The sequence below is a fragment of the Pimephales promelas genome, chromosome 3, assembly GCF_988280905.1.
Source record: "Pimephales promelas chromosome 3, fPimPro1.hap1.1, whole genome shotgun sequence".
Taxonomy (NCBI): Eukaryota; Metazoa; Chordata; class Actinopteri; order Cypriniformes; family Leuciscidae; genus Pimephales; species Pimephales promelas.
In genome coordinates this window covers 34113774-34130234 of record NC_142771.1, presented here as the reverse complement: position 1 = coordinate 34130234, position 16461 = coordinate 34113774, and the positions used below count along the sequence as shown (strand labels likewise).

The following is a 16461-nucleotide window of genomic DNA, read 5'->3' as shown; positions in this document are numbered from 1 at the left end:
TCTCTATAATCGCTCAGAGTGCATCTCATGATCTTACCCTGGCATATAAACAGAGCACAAAACGTCACACACTCTGAGAACAGAAGAACAACAGGGGAAACAGCTAAAGAGAAGAAGAGGAGTAAGGATGTGTGGTGGATACAGAGGTAAAACAGAGGAAGACTGTAGGTTTCTGAAGAAAAAAGGGTCGCTTTTGTAATCAAGTTCAGTCATGACCTCATGACTGAGACGGGTTGAAAGGTGAGCCATGAGAACAACGTGTGTGTCCTCAATCATTCAAGCATTTGTTGACAGAACAGGTGTGTGATCAGACAGTGTTCACTAAAGGCTACTGTTCACAAGTCTTTTTTTCTTTATTGCAATGACATTATACTGTAATTTTTTAACACACCAACAGTGTATCAGTCTCATCTTGAGCAGGGATGGGCAACTCCGGTCCGAGGGCCACTGTCCTGCAAAGTTTAGCTCCAACCCTGACAAAAATTTGTTTTCAATCTTGAAAACATTGATTAGCTTGTTCAGATGTGTTTAATAGACTATATGCACACATAAGTTCCGCATTTGACGCATGATTCTCGTCAGTTTCCGGTTGGGGAGATTTAAAGTGGAGGAAAACCAAGGCAAATGGGATTATGGCAGAGTCTTCAAAATTTACTATCCTCCCGTCTTTGAAACAAAATATGAATACGTTTAGGTGTAATTTTATATATAGTTATGTTTATTTAATATAATTAAAAAAAGAACCATAAACACAATAAGGGGTGTCTGTTTTGTCTGTTTTTGTGACAAATGTTTCTTTAGTATAACCATAGAGTATAAAATCCAATATAAATTCTCTGTATAACATTGGACTCAACGATTGGTGGAAGTAATCCAGCATCCTTAGACCTTCACCCGAAATACCACCGTGCATAGAGCCCATTAGGGTTGGAGGTAAACTCTGCAGGACAGTGGCCCTCAAGTAACGGAGTAGCCCATTCCTGCTCTAGATTAATGTGTGGCCATGTGTGTTTATGTGGCATACAGATAAAGGACAGTCTTTTGTATTTTCAATCATTGTGATCAAAATCGTAGCCATTGTTTACTTCTAAAAGTACTGATACAGTTATACTGACAACATCTAAGCATTTTGACATTCTTGTTAGTGACACAAGGCACTGATATGTTCATTGATATATAATGTACTAAGGATTTTGAGCAAGTTGCAGGCTTTTGATGGTAATCTATTGTGTTCTGCTGCTTGTACGAAATGCACTTTCCTTGTTTGTAAATCTTAAGGATGATTCAAGAAATGTACTAACCCTGATAACACGCATAAATCACAGAGATGTCTATTTGATGTGTGTGTTTACATCTGGAAGACGTAAGAGTGTTTGCTCATCTGCAATACGTCTAGTGTTACCTGTCAAATGTCAAATAGTCGTTTAGAAGATGTCTTTAAGATGTAATGATTTAGAATGTATGTTAAACTGACATCTTAAAGGTGTCTATCAGATGTAAGTAAACAGCAGATTCTTTCCAGATGAAGTGATCTTTAACAGACATCTTGCAGACATACGTCAGGTCAAGTATATTTACAGTATTTAGCATTTTTTACAATATAGATTGCATCAAAACAGATTCACAGTATCAATCAAAACATAATAACAGTGTTTGTTTCTTAGTGGAAAAACATCAACGTTTGGTAGAGCTGATAACTCTATAGTACTTGCACACGTACGTGTGCAATAGTGACTGAACTGTGTTTATAAAGGAGAGCAGTTGCAGCAAACATAAATCTCTATCTCTCTCTATTGATAGATAGATAGATAGATAGATAGATAGATAGATAGATAGATAGATAGATAGATAGATAGATAGATAGATAGATAGATAGATAGATAGATAGATAGATAGATAGATAGATAGATTGATTTTAAAAGCCATTGGATCTGGACTAACCCTAACCCTAACCCTGCCTGTGACTGTCAGTCTGACTGAGAACTGCTCATACTGTGATCAGCCTGCCCTTCCCCCCACAGCACTGAGACTGACTTCTTTAACAGACATCTTGCAGACAGGTCAAGTCAAGTATATTTACAGTATATATAGCGCTATTTACAATTTAGATTGCATCAAAGCAGCTTCACAGTATCAATCAAAACATAATAACAATGTTCGTTTCTTAGTGGAAACGTTTGGTAGAGCTGATAGCTCGTGCACACAACTGTTTATTAAGGAGAGCAGCAAACATAGGCTATCTCTCTTTCTCTCTCTATTGATAGATAGATAGATAGATAGATAGATAGATAGATAGATAGATAGATAGATAGATAGATAGATAGATAGATAGATAGATAGATAGATAGATAGATAGATAGATAGATAGATAGATAGATAGATAGAGCAGAATATAGTCATACAAAAGAAAAAAAGTGTTTAAAAGAATCATGAATCCAGCTGACACGTTAAATGTTTGTTTACAGAAATATTCTGTTCTGTCTTTGATTATAAAAGCCATTGGATCTGCACTAACCCTAATTCTGCCTGTAACTGTCAGTCTGACTGAGATCTGTTCATTCTGTGATCTGCCAGATCGCCCTCCCCCACACTGACAACTAATTGCGCGCGAGCGCCCTTCCCCCACTGCACTGACTGAGACCAAAGTCCAATTGACTGCACAGAGAGCTGAAATTGCGGTGACAGACAGGTAGATAGCTAAGCTGAAGTGCTGCTCACAATATGACAATCTTTTGTGGCTATGGGTTTTTAAAGCACTTTTATAAGGTCTATCCCCCATCTTAACTCAAATAATTTACAACACAGACTCGTGCAAAACTGAGAGCTTGAATATCAGCCCTGCTGTGTATTTGCAGACATCAATTTACTATTTTGATTAATCAATGCTATTAGTAGAACAGAAGATGTCTGTTCAAGAGATCTAGGTTTCTTATTTAGGTATTATGTGCTCTTTTAAACTTGTGCTTGTACGGACATGCGCACTGGTTTCTAGTTCGAGTCGGCTGGGTTTGTTTAAAAGACTTACTCCACCACAGGTTTTTTTTTTGTTTGTTTGTTTTTTTTTGTGTGTGTGTGTGTTTGAAGAGCACTATTGTGATTAAAACATAGAATCTTCATCAGAGTTTTTTTATTCGGTCAAATAAATATAGTTACAATTTCAACGTGAAACACAAAACGTAACTACGTCATTGACGCAAGTCTGCGACAGTCACTGTATTTTCCCGGGAAATCCAGACACGTGACAGTGGGTCGCGAAACAGACGACAACCCCCTCCCTACCACGCAGGAAAGGTGAGATCAAGTCTTCTTGTTCTGAGAATGCATGATAACTATATACAGTGTAAAATATGGAAGTTTATTTTAAGTAAGCGGTTTATTTTAGTGGTTTGATTAGTTTTTTTACTTGTTGGTTATAATTGATTTGCTTCTAATTTGATGATTTGTTGCAATAAGGAAAAAAGTGTATTGCCTACTTTTAGACATTCCAAATTAATCAAAACAACCGAGTCAGTGATAGCCTATCATTGTTTTTTTCTCAAAAGTGTTGTTAAATAGCTTCTGTCAGTTTAAATAATTAATTCTATATTTATATCATTATATAATTATTTTAATATATATATTTATTATTTTATGTTACATATTATGATATTATTTGCCCAAAATATTTTTTTTCCAGTGAAATGTTTTATTTGTTTATTTGTTTATATTATTATTAATCTTCACAGAACTTTTTTTGGCCAATGACGGTACATATAGTATTTTTATTGTGTGTTTCAATGTCCAAAGCAGACAAAAACGCATTAAAAATAGTCCCTTTGAATCTAGCTGGTTGACTGAAAATCTCCTGTATGCTGTATCTCTTAATTCAGATTTGAATATACAGTAGATTCATGTCAATGGGTCACAAGACACAGAACAAATGTTTATTGGCATGTTGCCTTTTTTTAATCTAAATTCCTGTTGGCTAATCACACATGCTGTCATTGAATAGAGCTCTGTGATATAGGCTAATGCAAATATTTACTTTAGTGTTGAACAGAAAAAACACAACACAGGTTTGAAACAACATGAGGCTCAATTGGAACAACAAATAACGTAATTGTATGTTAATTACGTATGTTTTTCGGTGAACCATCAAGATTTTTTAAATATGCTTGTTTATTTCATTCACATTATATTTATTTTAATTTATTTTTTCCACTCATTTCAGGAAAGAAAGTCGCCATGCCTGGAAATCAAATCGTAAAAAAAACACTGCAGGATGCTGAGCATCACATTTCCTGTGAAACCAACAAGCCTGTGCTTCTAGAGAAGTTCATCAGCAAATGTATAGGCAAGTATTTATGACTAAGCAGTTTAGTACTAATGTTAATCTACAAAACTGAGAATTTATTGTTAGGCGAGTGTGCACCTCTCACTGCACCTGCACGTCTCACTGCACCTCTCACTGCACCACCACTGCACCTCTCACCTGCACCTCTCACTGCACCACCACTGCACCTCTCAACGCACTTCTCACCGCACCTCTTACCTGGACCTCTCACCTGCACCTCTCACTGCACGTCTCACTGCACCTCTCACCTGCACCTCTCACTGCACCTCTCACTGCACCTCTCACTCCACCTCTCACTGCACGTCTCACTGCACCTCTCACCTGCACCTCTCACCTGCACCTCTCACTGCACCTGCTCGTCTCACCTGCTCGTCTCACTGCACCTCTCACTGCACCTCTCACTGCACCTCTCACTGCACCTGCACGTCTCACTGCACCTCTCACTGCACCACCACTGCACCTCTCACCTGCACCTCTCACTGCACCACCACTGCACCTCTCAACGCACTTCTCACCGCACCTCTTACCTGGACCTCTCACCTGCACCTCTCACTGCACCTCTCACCTGCACCTCTCACTGCACCTCTCACTGCACCTCTCACTCCACCTCTCACTGCACGTCTCACTGCACCTCTCACCTGCACCTCTCACCTGCACCTCTCACTGCACCTGCTCGTCTCACCTGCTCGTCTCACTGCACCTCTCACTGCACCTCTCACTGCACCTCTCACTGCACCTGCTCGTCTCACTGCACCTCTCACTGCACCTGCTCGTCTCACTGCACCTCTCACTGCACCTGCTCGTCTCACTGCACCTCTCACTGTACCTGCTTGTCTCACTGCACCTCTCACCGCACCTCTCACCGCACGTCTCACCGCACGTCTCACCTGCACCTCTCACCTGCACCTCTCCCCTGCACCTCTCACCTGCACCTCTCACCTGCACCTCTCACCTGCACCTCTCACCTGCACCTCTCACCTGCACCTCTAACCGCACCTCTCACCTGCACCTCTCACCGCACCTCTCACCTGCACCTCTCACCTGCACCTCTCACCTGCACCTCTCACCTGCACCTCTCACCTGCACCTCTCACCTGCACCTCTCACCTGCACCTCTCACCGCACCTCTCACCCGCACCTCTCATCTGCACGTCTCACTGCACCTCTCACTGCACCTCTCACTGCACCTCTCACCTGCACCTCTCACCGCACCTCTCACTGCACCTCTCACTGCACGTCTCACCGCACCTCTCACCTGCACCTCTCACTGCATCTCTCACCTGCACCTCTGACCTCACCTCTGACCTCACCTCTCACCGCACCTCTCACCTGCACCTCTCACTGCATCTCTCACCTGCACCTCTGACCTCACCTCTGACCTCACCTCTCACCGCACCTCTCACTGCACCTCTCACCTGCACCTCTCACCTGCACCTCTCACTGCACCTCTCACTGCACCTCTCACCTGCACCTCTCACCGCACCTCTCACCTGCACCTCTCACCTGCACCTCTCACCTGCACCTCTCACCGCACCTCTCACCGCACCTCTCACTGCACCTCTCACTGCACCTCTCACTGCACCTCTCACCTGCACCTCTCACCGCACCTCTCACCTGCACCTCTCACCTGCACCTCTCACCTGCACCTCTCACCTGCACCTCTCACCTGCACCTCTCACCTGCACCTCTCACTGCACCTCTCACCTGCACCTCTCACCGCACCTCTAACCTGCACCTCTCACCTGCACCTCTCACCTGCACCTCTCACTGCACCTCTCACCTGCACCTCTCACCTGCACCTCTCACCTGCACCTCTCACCTGCACCTCTCACTGCACCTCTCACCTGCACCTCTCACCTGCACCTCTCACCTGCACCTCTCACCTGCACCTCTAACCGCACCTCTCACCTGCACCTCTCACCGCAACTCTCACCTGCACCTCTCACCGCACCTCTCACTGCACCTCTCACCTGCACCTCTCACTGCACCTCTCACCTGCACCTCTCACCTGCACCTCTCACTGCACCTCTCACCTGCACCTCTCACCTGCACCTCTCACCTGCACCTCTCACCTGCACCTCTCACTGCACCTCTCACCTGCACCTCTCACCTGCACCTCTCACCTGCACCTCTCATGGCATCTCTCACCCGCACCCTTCATCTGCACGTCTCACTGCACCTCTCACTGCACCTCTCACCTGCACCTCTCACCTGCATCTCTCACCGCACCTCTCACCTGCACCTCTCATGGCATCTCTCACCCGCACCTCTCACCTGCACCTCTCACCTGCACCTCTCACTGCACCTCTCACCTGCACGTCTTACCGCACCTCTCACCTGCACCTCTCACCGCACCTCTCACCTGCACCTCTCACCTGCACCTCTCACCTGCACCTCTCACTGCACCTCTCACTGCACCTCTCACTGCACCTCTCACCTGCACCTCTCATTGCATCTCTCACCGCACCTCTCACCTGCACCTCTCATGGCATCTCTCACCCGCACCTCTCATCTGCACGTCTCACTGCACCTCTCACTGCACCTCTCACCTGCACCTCTCACCGCACCTCTCACCTGCACCTCTCACCTGCACCTCTCACCTGCACCTCTCACTGCACCTCTCACCTGCACCTCTCACCTGCACCTCTCACTGCACCTCTCACCTGCACCTCTCACCGCACCTCTAACCTGCACCTCTCACCTGCACCTCTCACCTGCACCTCTCACCTGCACCTCTCACCTGCACCTCTCACCTGCACCTCTCACTGCACCTCTCACCTGCACCTCTCACCTGCACCTCTCACCTGCACCTCTCACTGCACCTCTCACCTGCATCTCTCACCGCACCTCTCACCTGCACCTCTCACCTGCACCTCTCACTGCACCTCTCACCTGCACCTCTCACCTGCACCTCTCACCTGCACCTCTCACTGCACCTCTCACCTGCACCTCTCACCTGCACCTCTCACCTGCACGTCTTACCGCACCTCTCACCTGCACCTCTCACCGCACCTCTCACCTGCACCTCTCACCTGCACCTCTCACTGCACCTCTCACTGCACCTCTCACTGCACCTCTCACCTGCACCTCTCATTGCATCTCTCACCGCACCTCTCACCTGCACCTCTCATGGCATCTCTCACCCGCACCTCTCATCTGCACGTCTCACTGCACCTCTCACTGCACCTCTCACCTGCACCTCTCACCGCACCTCTCACCTGCACCTCTCACCTGCACCTCTCACCTGCACCTCTCACTGCACCTCTCACCTGCACCTCTCACCTGCACCTCTCACTGCACCTCTCACCTGCACCTCTCACCTGCACCTCTCACTGCACCTCTCACCTGCACCTCTCATTGCATCTCTCACCGCACCTCTCACCTGCACCTCTCATGGCATCTCTCACCCGCACCTCTCATCTGCACGTCTCACTGCACCTCTCACTGCACCTCTCACCTGCACCTCTCACCGCACCTCTCACCTGCACCTCTCACCTGCACCTCTCACTGCACCTCTCACCTGCACCTCTCACCGCACCTCTAACCTGCACCTCTCACCTGCACCTCTCACCTGCACCTCTCACCTGCACCTCTCACCTGCACCTCTCACTGCACCTCTCACCTGCACCTCTCACCTGCACCTCTCACCTGCACCTCTCACCTGCACCTCTCACTGCACCTCTCACCTGCACCTCTCACCGCACCTCTAACCTGCACCTCTCACCTGCACCTCTCACCTGCACCTCTCACCCGCACCTCTCATCTGCACGTCTCACTGCACCTCTCACTGCACGTCTCACCGCACCTCTCACCTGCACCTCTCATTGCATCTCTCACCTGAACCTCTCACCTGCACCTCTCACCTGCACCTCCCACTGAACCTCTCACTGCACCTCTCACCGCACCTCTCACCTGCTCGTCTCACTGCACCTGCTCGTCTCACTGCACGTCTCCCTGCACCTCTCACCTGCACCTTTCACTGCACCTCTCACAGGGCCTGTTCTTCTCTTCTCCCTGGGCTCCTTACTCTTACTCATCCAGACATTACAGTGTTAGTCTTTTTCTGTTTCTGTTTCCAAAAACATCACTTCTCAACGTCATCCTTTTACTATATTAGCGTCAATTAAATAAATAATTAAATAATAATTATTTAATAAACGGCATAAGCATAAACCAATTGACACAGCTAGATTTTTGGATGTTTTTTACACATTGATTTGGTCTTTACTCACTGATTTAGTTGAGATGAGAATGAGATGAATGTAATAATGAGAATTTATTTTTCAACTGTTTCATAGGTTCTTCAAATGCTCCCAAAAAGAAATGGAAGGACAGTGAGGTAAAAGCAGTAGAGAGACACATGAAGTTCATGAAGACATGCCATGTTCCTGGTAAGCAAGACTATGCATTCATACAGAGCCAGAAGCTTTGAAGCAGCGAACATGGACTGGTGTGAAAAATGATGTGCAGAACAGGATCACGATTCTTGAAATAAAGGGTGGTTTGTGGGGCTTAATACAGCGTCTGCTTGAATAAGAATAAAATTCAACATAAGCGTAAATACAGATGAAGTGGGGTCTACAATGTATAAGTTTTATTTTTTTAATTAAACATGACACAATATAACATTGCGACTATATTTCACTGTTATAAAAAAACAGATGTGTGAGCATTAGTGGAACTGAAGGTGTAAGAATAAACACATGCAGGTGTCATGCAGAGAATCCGGCCAATGGTGGATCAGTTGTGTCGTCATCAGAGCTTATGAGTCACTCTGGAGAAACTGCACTGGCTGAGTCTTCCTGCTCTCCAATCGCTCTCACCGGACTCTGATGTCACACGGCACAGTCACAGGGCTTCGCCGTCTGAAGTCGGACACAAGTTTTAACCATCATTCACTGCTTCAGGTCAGCCGCCGATCAGTCTGTGCAGCGCTGCATGAAGTCCAACAAGCCTTTTCTCTCCTCCCCTCCTTCTTTCAATCCCTCTTTACAGTCACTCCCTCTTTCACTCCCTCTTTCAATCCCTCTTTACAGTCACTCCCTCTTTCACTCCTTCTTTCCATCCCCTTTACATTCACTCCCTCTTTTCTTCCCCTTTACATTCACTCCCTCTTTCCATCCCCCTCTTTCCGTCCCCTTTACATTCACTCCCTCTTTCCATCCCCCTCTTTCCGTCCCCTTTACATTCACTCCCTCTTTCCATCCCCCTCTTTCCGTCCCCTTTACATTCACTCCCTCTTTCCGTCCCCTTTACATTCACTCCCTCTTTACATCCCCTTTACATTCACTCCCTCTTTCCATTCACTCTCTCTTTCCGTCCCCCTTTCCATTCACTCCCTCTTTCCGTCCCCTTTACATTAACTCCCTCTTTCCATCCCCCTTTAGATTCACTCCCTCTTTACATCTCCCTTTACATTCACTCCCTCTTTCCATCCCCCTTTACATTCACTCCCTCTTTTCGTCCCCCTTTACATTCACTCCCTCTTTCCGTCCCTCTTTACATTCACTCCCTCTTTCCGTCCCTCTTTACATTCACTCCCTCTTTCCGTCCCCCTTTACATTCACTCCCTCTTTCTGCCCCCCTTTACATTCACTCCCTCTTTACGTCCCCCTTTACATTCACCCCCTCTTTACGTCCCCCTTTACATTCACTCCCTCTTTCCATCCCCCTTTACATTCACTCCCTCTTTTCGTCCCCCTTTACATTCACTCCCTCTTTCCGTCCCTCTTTACATTCACTCCCTCTTTCCGTCCCCCTTTACATTCACTCCCTCTTTCTGCCCCCCTTTACATTCACTCCCTCTTTACGTCCCCCTTTACATTCACCCCCTCTTTACGTCCCCCTTTACATTCACTCCCTCTTTCCATCCCCCTTTACATTCACTCCCTCTTTTCGTCCCCCTTTACATTCACTCCCTCTTTAAGTCCCCCTTTACATTCACTCCCTCTTTAAGTCCCCCTTTCCATTCACTCCCTCTTTCCGTCCCCCTTTACATTCACTCCCTCTTTACGTCCCCCTTTACATTCACTCCCTCTTTACGTCCCCCTTTACATTCACCCCCTCTTTCCGTCCCCCTTTACATTCACCCCCTCTTTCCGTCCCCCTTTACATTCACTCCCGCTTTCCGTCCCCCTTTACATTCACTCCCTCTTTCCATCGCTCTTTGTTGTGGGAGTGGGAGGGAGTGACTCTTAAAGAGGGACTGAAAGAGGGATTGAAAGAGGGAGTGACTGTAAAGAGGGATTGAAAGAGGGAGTGAAAGAGGGAGTGACTGTAAAGAGGGATTGAAAGAAGGAGGGGAGGAGAGAAAAGGCTTGTTGGACTTCATGCAGCGCTGCACAGACTGATCGGCGGCTGACCTGAAGCAGTGAATGATGGTTAAAACTTGTGTCCGACTTCAGACAGCGAAGCCCTGTGACTGTGCCGTGTGACATCAGAGTCCGGTGAGAGACGACACAACTGATCCACCATTGGCCGGATTCTCTGCATGACAGGATCACATATTTTTAGTCTCACACCTTCAGTTCCACTAATGCTCACACATCGGTTTTTGTATGTAGTCACAATGTTGTAGGAGTTGTTTGGTTGTAGTTCCACCTTTCCTGGTGTATTTTCCTGAATTCTTGGGCACACTCAGCACGATCATGATCATGAATCTTACAGAATCTTGTTCATAAAGGACAGTATTTTCTTGAAACCTTTGCTCACTTGTAAGCCTATTGGTGTGTTTAGAACACAGAGTTTGAATTCTTTTCCGGCCCTGGGCATCATCCTCTTTAGGCTTCAGGGGACAGTTTTTGATACTTTTCCAAAGGCTATGCTTGTTAAAAAAAAAACCCTTGGCAGTAAATGCAGTGAATAAATTCTTTGTCTATTTTCTCCCCATGTCTCACCACATCTGTGTTGTGGGCAAAGTTGCCTCTTTTTCTAAGGAGGTTTAACTAACTTTGGAAAGAGGCTTTTTCAAATATCTTTATTCTTGTTCAAACAAACGTTGTATTAAGCGGTTCATGTATTGCATGAAAACATCTCTGAAACGTGTTTAGGCAAATAATGCAATTTTCACTTCAGCTGTGGTAAAGTATGCAAACACAGTGTGAGCGTCACTACGGGAAGCAGAAAGTGTCAGACTCATGTCTCAGTTTTCATTTTCTCCCAGCTGCACAAGGCAATGTCCAACACAGCAGATGTAAACGATGAAAAGGATGAGTAAATGTAAAGGAGATAGTATGGAGATTTTGAAGAAGGGTGGATGAAGGAAGTATAGAGGATGGTTGGACACTGAGAATCATTCCCACCTCCAACTTATTAGATTTGTCATTGTTCTTTTCTTATTTTTATATCTTTTTGAATTTCTGTCATTAACTGCAATGTGTATTTTCAACACAATGTTTAATACTCTTAATATTAAAGAGTCATTAAATCGGAGGGTGTGTATCACTAGAGTCCCCAAAGAGTCATTTAATCGGAGTGGGTGTATCACTAGAGTCCCCAAAGAGTCATTTAATCGGAGTGTGTGTATCACTAGAGTCCCCAAAGAGTCATTTAATCGGAGTGTGTGTATCACTAGAGTCCCCAAAGAGTCATTTAATCGGAGTGTGTGTATCACTAGAGTCTCCAAAGAGTCATTTAATCGGAGTGTGTGTATCACTAGAGTCCCCAAAGAGTCATTTAATCGGAGTGTGTGTATCACTAGAGTCCTCAAAGAGTCATTAAATCGGAGTGTGTGTCATTAGTGTCCTCAAAGAGTCATTAAATCGGAGTGTGTATCACTAGAGTCCCCAAAGTGTCATTAAATCGGAGTGTGTATCACTAGAGTCCCCAAAGTGTCATTTAATCTGAGTGTGTGTATCACTAGAGTCCCCAAAAAGTCATTTAGTCTGAGTGTGTATCTTTTTTTATTTGTATATAGTTTTTTTGACAGTTACTACACTTTATAGAAGAAATGCCTAATGCCATAAAGCCCCAGTGAGTGGCCAAAGTTGACTCTGGTGAGGAAAACCCTCAAGACATTTTTGTGATGATGATGATTAGTTTGCAGTCGGTGCTAAATTAACTTGAGGGATGCAGGCCATGGTCAGTGTGTTGTGTTCTCTGCCATGAAGTGAGGTCAGTTTTATTTCTATAGCGCATTATACAATACAGATTGTTTCAAAGCAGCTTCACATAAAATAACTTGCAAATTGCAACAATTATGTTCATCTTTTGATCTCTGATAGTCAATACAGTCAAATCAATAATATTTCTGAATGTTAATTGTCATTTCCCGACTGAGGGGAAAGGCACTTGATCTCAAGCTACAAATCCAACAAAAATGTAGGCTACTCATTTACAGTGATCTTGAAGAAATGAAAACCCAGTGTACTCTCTCACACCTTTATCTCTGCACTAGCTTGATTTCAGTGTCCACTAGTATTGGAACTTTGAATTGTAATATTCTACTTCTGTCTTAGGATAAATAATATAACATCTCTCAACATAGTCCTGAAAGTATACCTTAACCAGAGTCTGTGTACCACCATGGTCCTCAAAGTATGACTTGACCAGAGTTTGTGTATCACCATGGTCCTCAAAGTATGACTTGACCAGAGTTTGTGTTTAATGTCCCCAAAATGGACATAAAAAATATTGTCCCCAAAGTGAAGGCAAAATGTCAGGTCTTTAAGGAAGGCTTTTATTGATAAAATCAAGTGATAATTGTGATGACCGCTTCTCCAGAAGTGCAATCATGTTTTTCTTTTGTCTCTAGACCCTTCAGAAAGGGGTGTCCCTAAAGGTAGGGTTCCCAGTCATACGTCCTCACATTGTGGTTAAGTAGGTATGTGTGTGTGTGTGTGTGTGTGTGTGTGTGTGTGAACTATCCCTTTAAGCATATGCTAAATGCATAAATGCAATCATGATGGAGTCAATCAATCAATAAGCAATAATAATTTTCAACAACACCCTTAAAACATATAAATTAAAGAATGACAATCAAGCAATGACTTTTTCATTTATTTATTTAAAAAAAAGGAATGAACTAATGTGCATGTACCTAGATTAGTGTTTGGGATTGTACCGATTTAGCACAGGTAGCTTACTACTAAACACAAGGCTATTGCACACAAGACATTCTACATGTATACACACAATACATACATTCTGTACATAGATACATACATACATTAATATATTTATCATACAAAAAACACTAGCATTGTTCCACAGGGTAGGCAATGTTTTACATTGAACGGAGTGATAGTGATGCTCACACTCTTCATGCATTAAAAAAAAAAAAGAAAGAAAAACCAAAATACATTAGACCGGCATTGGAAGAGCTGCCAAAGTGCTTTCTCTGCTGAACCAAACCGATCAACAGAGGAAACTAAAACATGTTGGGATCAAACGCTGAATGGGTTTGATTGTGTGAGTGAAAGTGTTGGGCTGATGACATTAACTTATAACAACATTAAGGTCAATTCATAACAACAGGAGGAAGCGTAGGAAACACCGGACTTCCTGAAGTTGCAGGAAGTTTAAATCGTCTTCAGAAGACTTGTGATCCATTACAAGACAGGGTTCCCATATTTCAGAATGAATATGCCTTCAAAAGAGAGAAAGTCATACTCAATTTGTCCCATCAACGGCCTATCAATTTCAATTAACTTTAACTGTCGTTAATACTTCACAGTGTGCGAGCCTTCTTGTTGCTGCAAGCTCAATAATCAACAGGAGAACAATAAAGTTCACTAATACTGTCGATCAGCGAAAATGTTCGCTTGTAACACTTCATTCTTCTATTCAGTTCCATTCGTCAAGAGGGCACAACACGAAGCACACGCTGCCGCAGCGACGCTACGACGTTGTCATGCCAACAGATCCAGAATTTACACCGGCTGCTGTGAGAAACTCATTTCAGGATTACAGTAATCATATGCCGACTGTGCTTTCCTCATAGGACAAATTAGGAATGTTAAAAAAAAAATAAAACGGAAAGGGACAGTGAGTTTAGATGGACAAATTGAAGTAACATTGACAATTGTACATAGGTTTGCCATACATATTAGTTTTTACACAGGTTAGACATTCATGCAATACAATGAAGCTGAATACTTGTCTTGTCGGTAATCAAAGGGTGTTATGCATATCAAGTAATTCGATAAATACATGGGAAAGGTTCTGCAAGCATGCGTGGTGGTTTGGCTCATGTGGAGTGCATTGTCGATCCTTACATTTCAATAAGTCCTCTCATATCTCTGAACCATGACAGTGGCAGTCGAACTTGCTCTACTTGTGGATAGGATAGGACACATCTTGTATTTGACTTCTGGTAGGTTAGTCAGCACAGGAGAAATATACAATCCCAAACTGCCTAGATAGAAGTCTACAAAGTGCAATATTTTTACATTTTGGTTTTTCGTATTCTGTCAAAGAGCTAAAATACATATTCCCATTTGGATTTGGCTCTTTTTAATTTGCCTGGAAATGTCAAACATGTGATGGTCTTATTCTGTGATGGTCAAGAAGCAACAAAGGACACAAGGGAGTCCAGTACCACACCTGTGAGAGTCCAAAGACGTTGATTGTGATTCTCATTTTATCCATGAGGTCTCTGAACGTGCCTCGTCTCCAAGATGGAGTCTCCCCTTATCTTTACCCACCTAGGTACTGTGGAGGCAGAATCAGACACAGGTAGTGCAGTCCTGCATGATGGGAGTCGACTGATGTTCGTGCTTGTTGGTGCAGTGCTCCATTGAGCTTGAGCTCTTGAGCGGCACCATGCAGCGGTGAGGAGGTCTGCCGCAGTAGAGCAGCCCCCAGCAGCACAAAACCCTGAGGAACTCCTTCCTCATGTCCTTACTCCGCAGCGTGTAGATCAACGGGTTCAACGCAGAATTCAGCGTGGCGATGCTGAAGAAGATGTCAGCTTTGTGGAGGATAGGGCATTGCTGGATCGGACAGGAAGCATCCAGGATCAGGATGGTGAAGGCGGGCAGCCAACAAATGATGAAGACGCCCAGCACGATCGTGACCGTCTTCAGGAGAGCGTAAGCTGGAGAATTGGTGGCCTCTTGGTGGCTGGTGCGCACAATCAGGTAGATGCGAACGTAAAGGATCACGATGGACAGCAAGATGATGGTAAAGATGGTGACGACAAACAGGACGTAGTAGCGGGTGTTGAGAGGCAGAACAGCGGAGCAATCCTCCAGGTGGTTAATGCAGTTCCAGCCGATAATGGGAAGACCTCCCAGAAGGATGGACATCACCCAGCACGCTCCGATCAGAAGGAACATGCGGCAAGTTTTGTTGGAGCCATAAACCTTGACCTTGGTGATGGCAATGTAGCGCTCTATAGCGATAGCCAGCAGGCTGAAAACTGAGGCGGACAGGGCGATGAAAGCGGTCCCCTCTCGTATGAACCACTGGACGGGCACCAAATGAAATGTCCTGGGGCCTGACAGAAAGATGTTGGCGATATACGCGGAGCCAGCGAGTAAGTCAGAGAAGGCCAGGTTTCCAATGAAGAAGAACATGGCCGAGTGGAACTTCTTGTTGCGGAACACGGCAATGAGCACCAGGAGGTTTTCCAAGATGATGATACTGCAGATTATGACAAATAAAATTTTCAGGGTGTCCAGACTTTGTTTACTATCCATGCGCTCTTTAATTTGCGTATCGTTCATGTCCTTGGTAAAACGATAGTGGACCTTTATGAGGGTCTTGTTGAAGTACTGGGAGTATTTGCTCATGGTGACAGCTTGGCAAAGCCGTGCAACTGGACGGCCAGTAGTCATTCAGAGGGCAGGTTGTCTGAGCTTGTCTGGGCCAGCAGGGCCACAGGAAACGAGACGCCCAGCCCGAAGGCACGTCTCAGCGGCCCAGGAAGCTCTTCGGTGTCACCTGGGAACAAATACAAAAAAATAACAATTACTGGCAGGCCAAATATTTTTTTTAAAAAGGGACAAATTATTAAAAGTTGTAATTTCTGCACCTCTAACAGTGCCAGACAATCTTTTTGAGTGGGCAACATTGACAAATTTGAGTGAGATTACCAACGCATTCTCCTTCTTTGGCATCAAATAGGTGACGCCAAATGACATTTCATCGAAATACTCTGCACATGGCATCAAAATATTACGCACTCTT

General features: G+C 44.9%; 1 protein-coding gene and 1 long non-coding RNA gene across 5 annotated transcripts in view; one reads left to right on the top strand and one right to left on the bottom strand.

Annotated features, from left to right (window-relative positions):
* Positions 1 to 2395: 2395 nt before the first annotated feature.
* On the top strand, positions 2396 to 9211 carry LOC148982057 (uncharacterized). 2 transcript variants are annotated; one of them, XR_016155182.1, is made up of 3 exons: positions 2396 to 3291; positions 4216 to 4333; positions 8631 to 9211. It is a non-coding gene; the product is annotated as an uncharacterized LOC148982057 (long non-coding RNA). The 2 variants fall into 2 exon arrangements; XR_016155181.1 differs by having other exon boundaries at positions 2400 to 3291; positions 4211 to 4333.
* Positions 9212 to 13335: 4124 nt separating this feature from the next.
* Positions 13336 to 16461, bottom strand: part of s1pr2 (sphingosine-1-phosphate receptor 2) — a 64298-nt gene continuing 61172 nt past the window's right edge. For all 3 annotated transcript variants that reach the window (XM_039685999.2, XM_089128773.1, XM_039685997.2), the window contains one exon: positions 13336 to 16215. In XM_039685999.2, coding sequence (XP_039541933.2) covers positions 14997 to 16109 — 1113 coding nt within the window. In that variant the 5' untranslated portion in view covers positions 16110 to 16215 and the 3' untranslated portion in view covers positions 13336 to 14996. The remainder of the gene's footprint in view (positions 16216 to 16461) is intronic.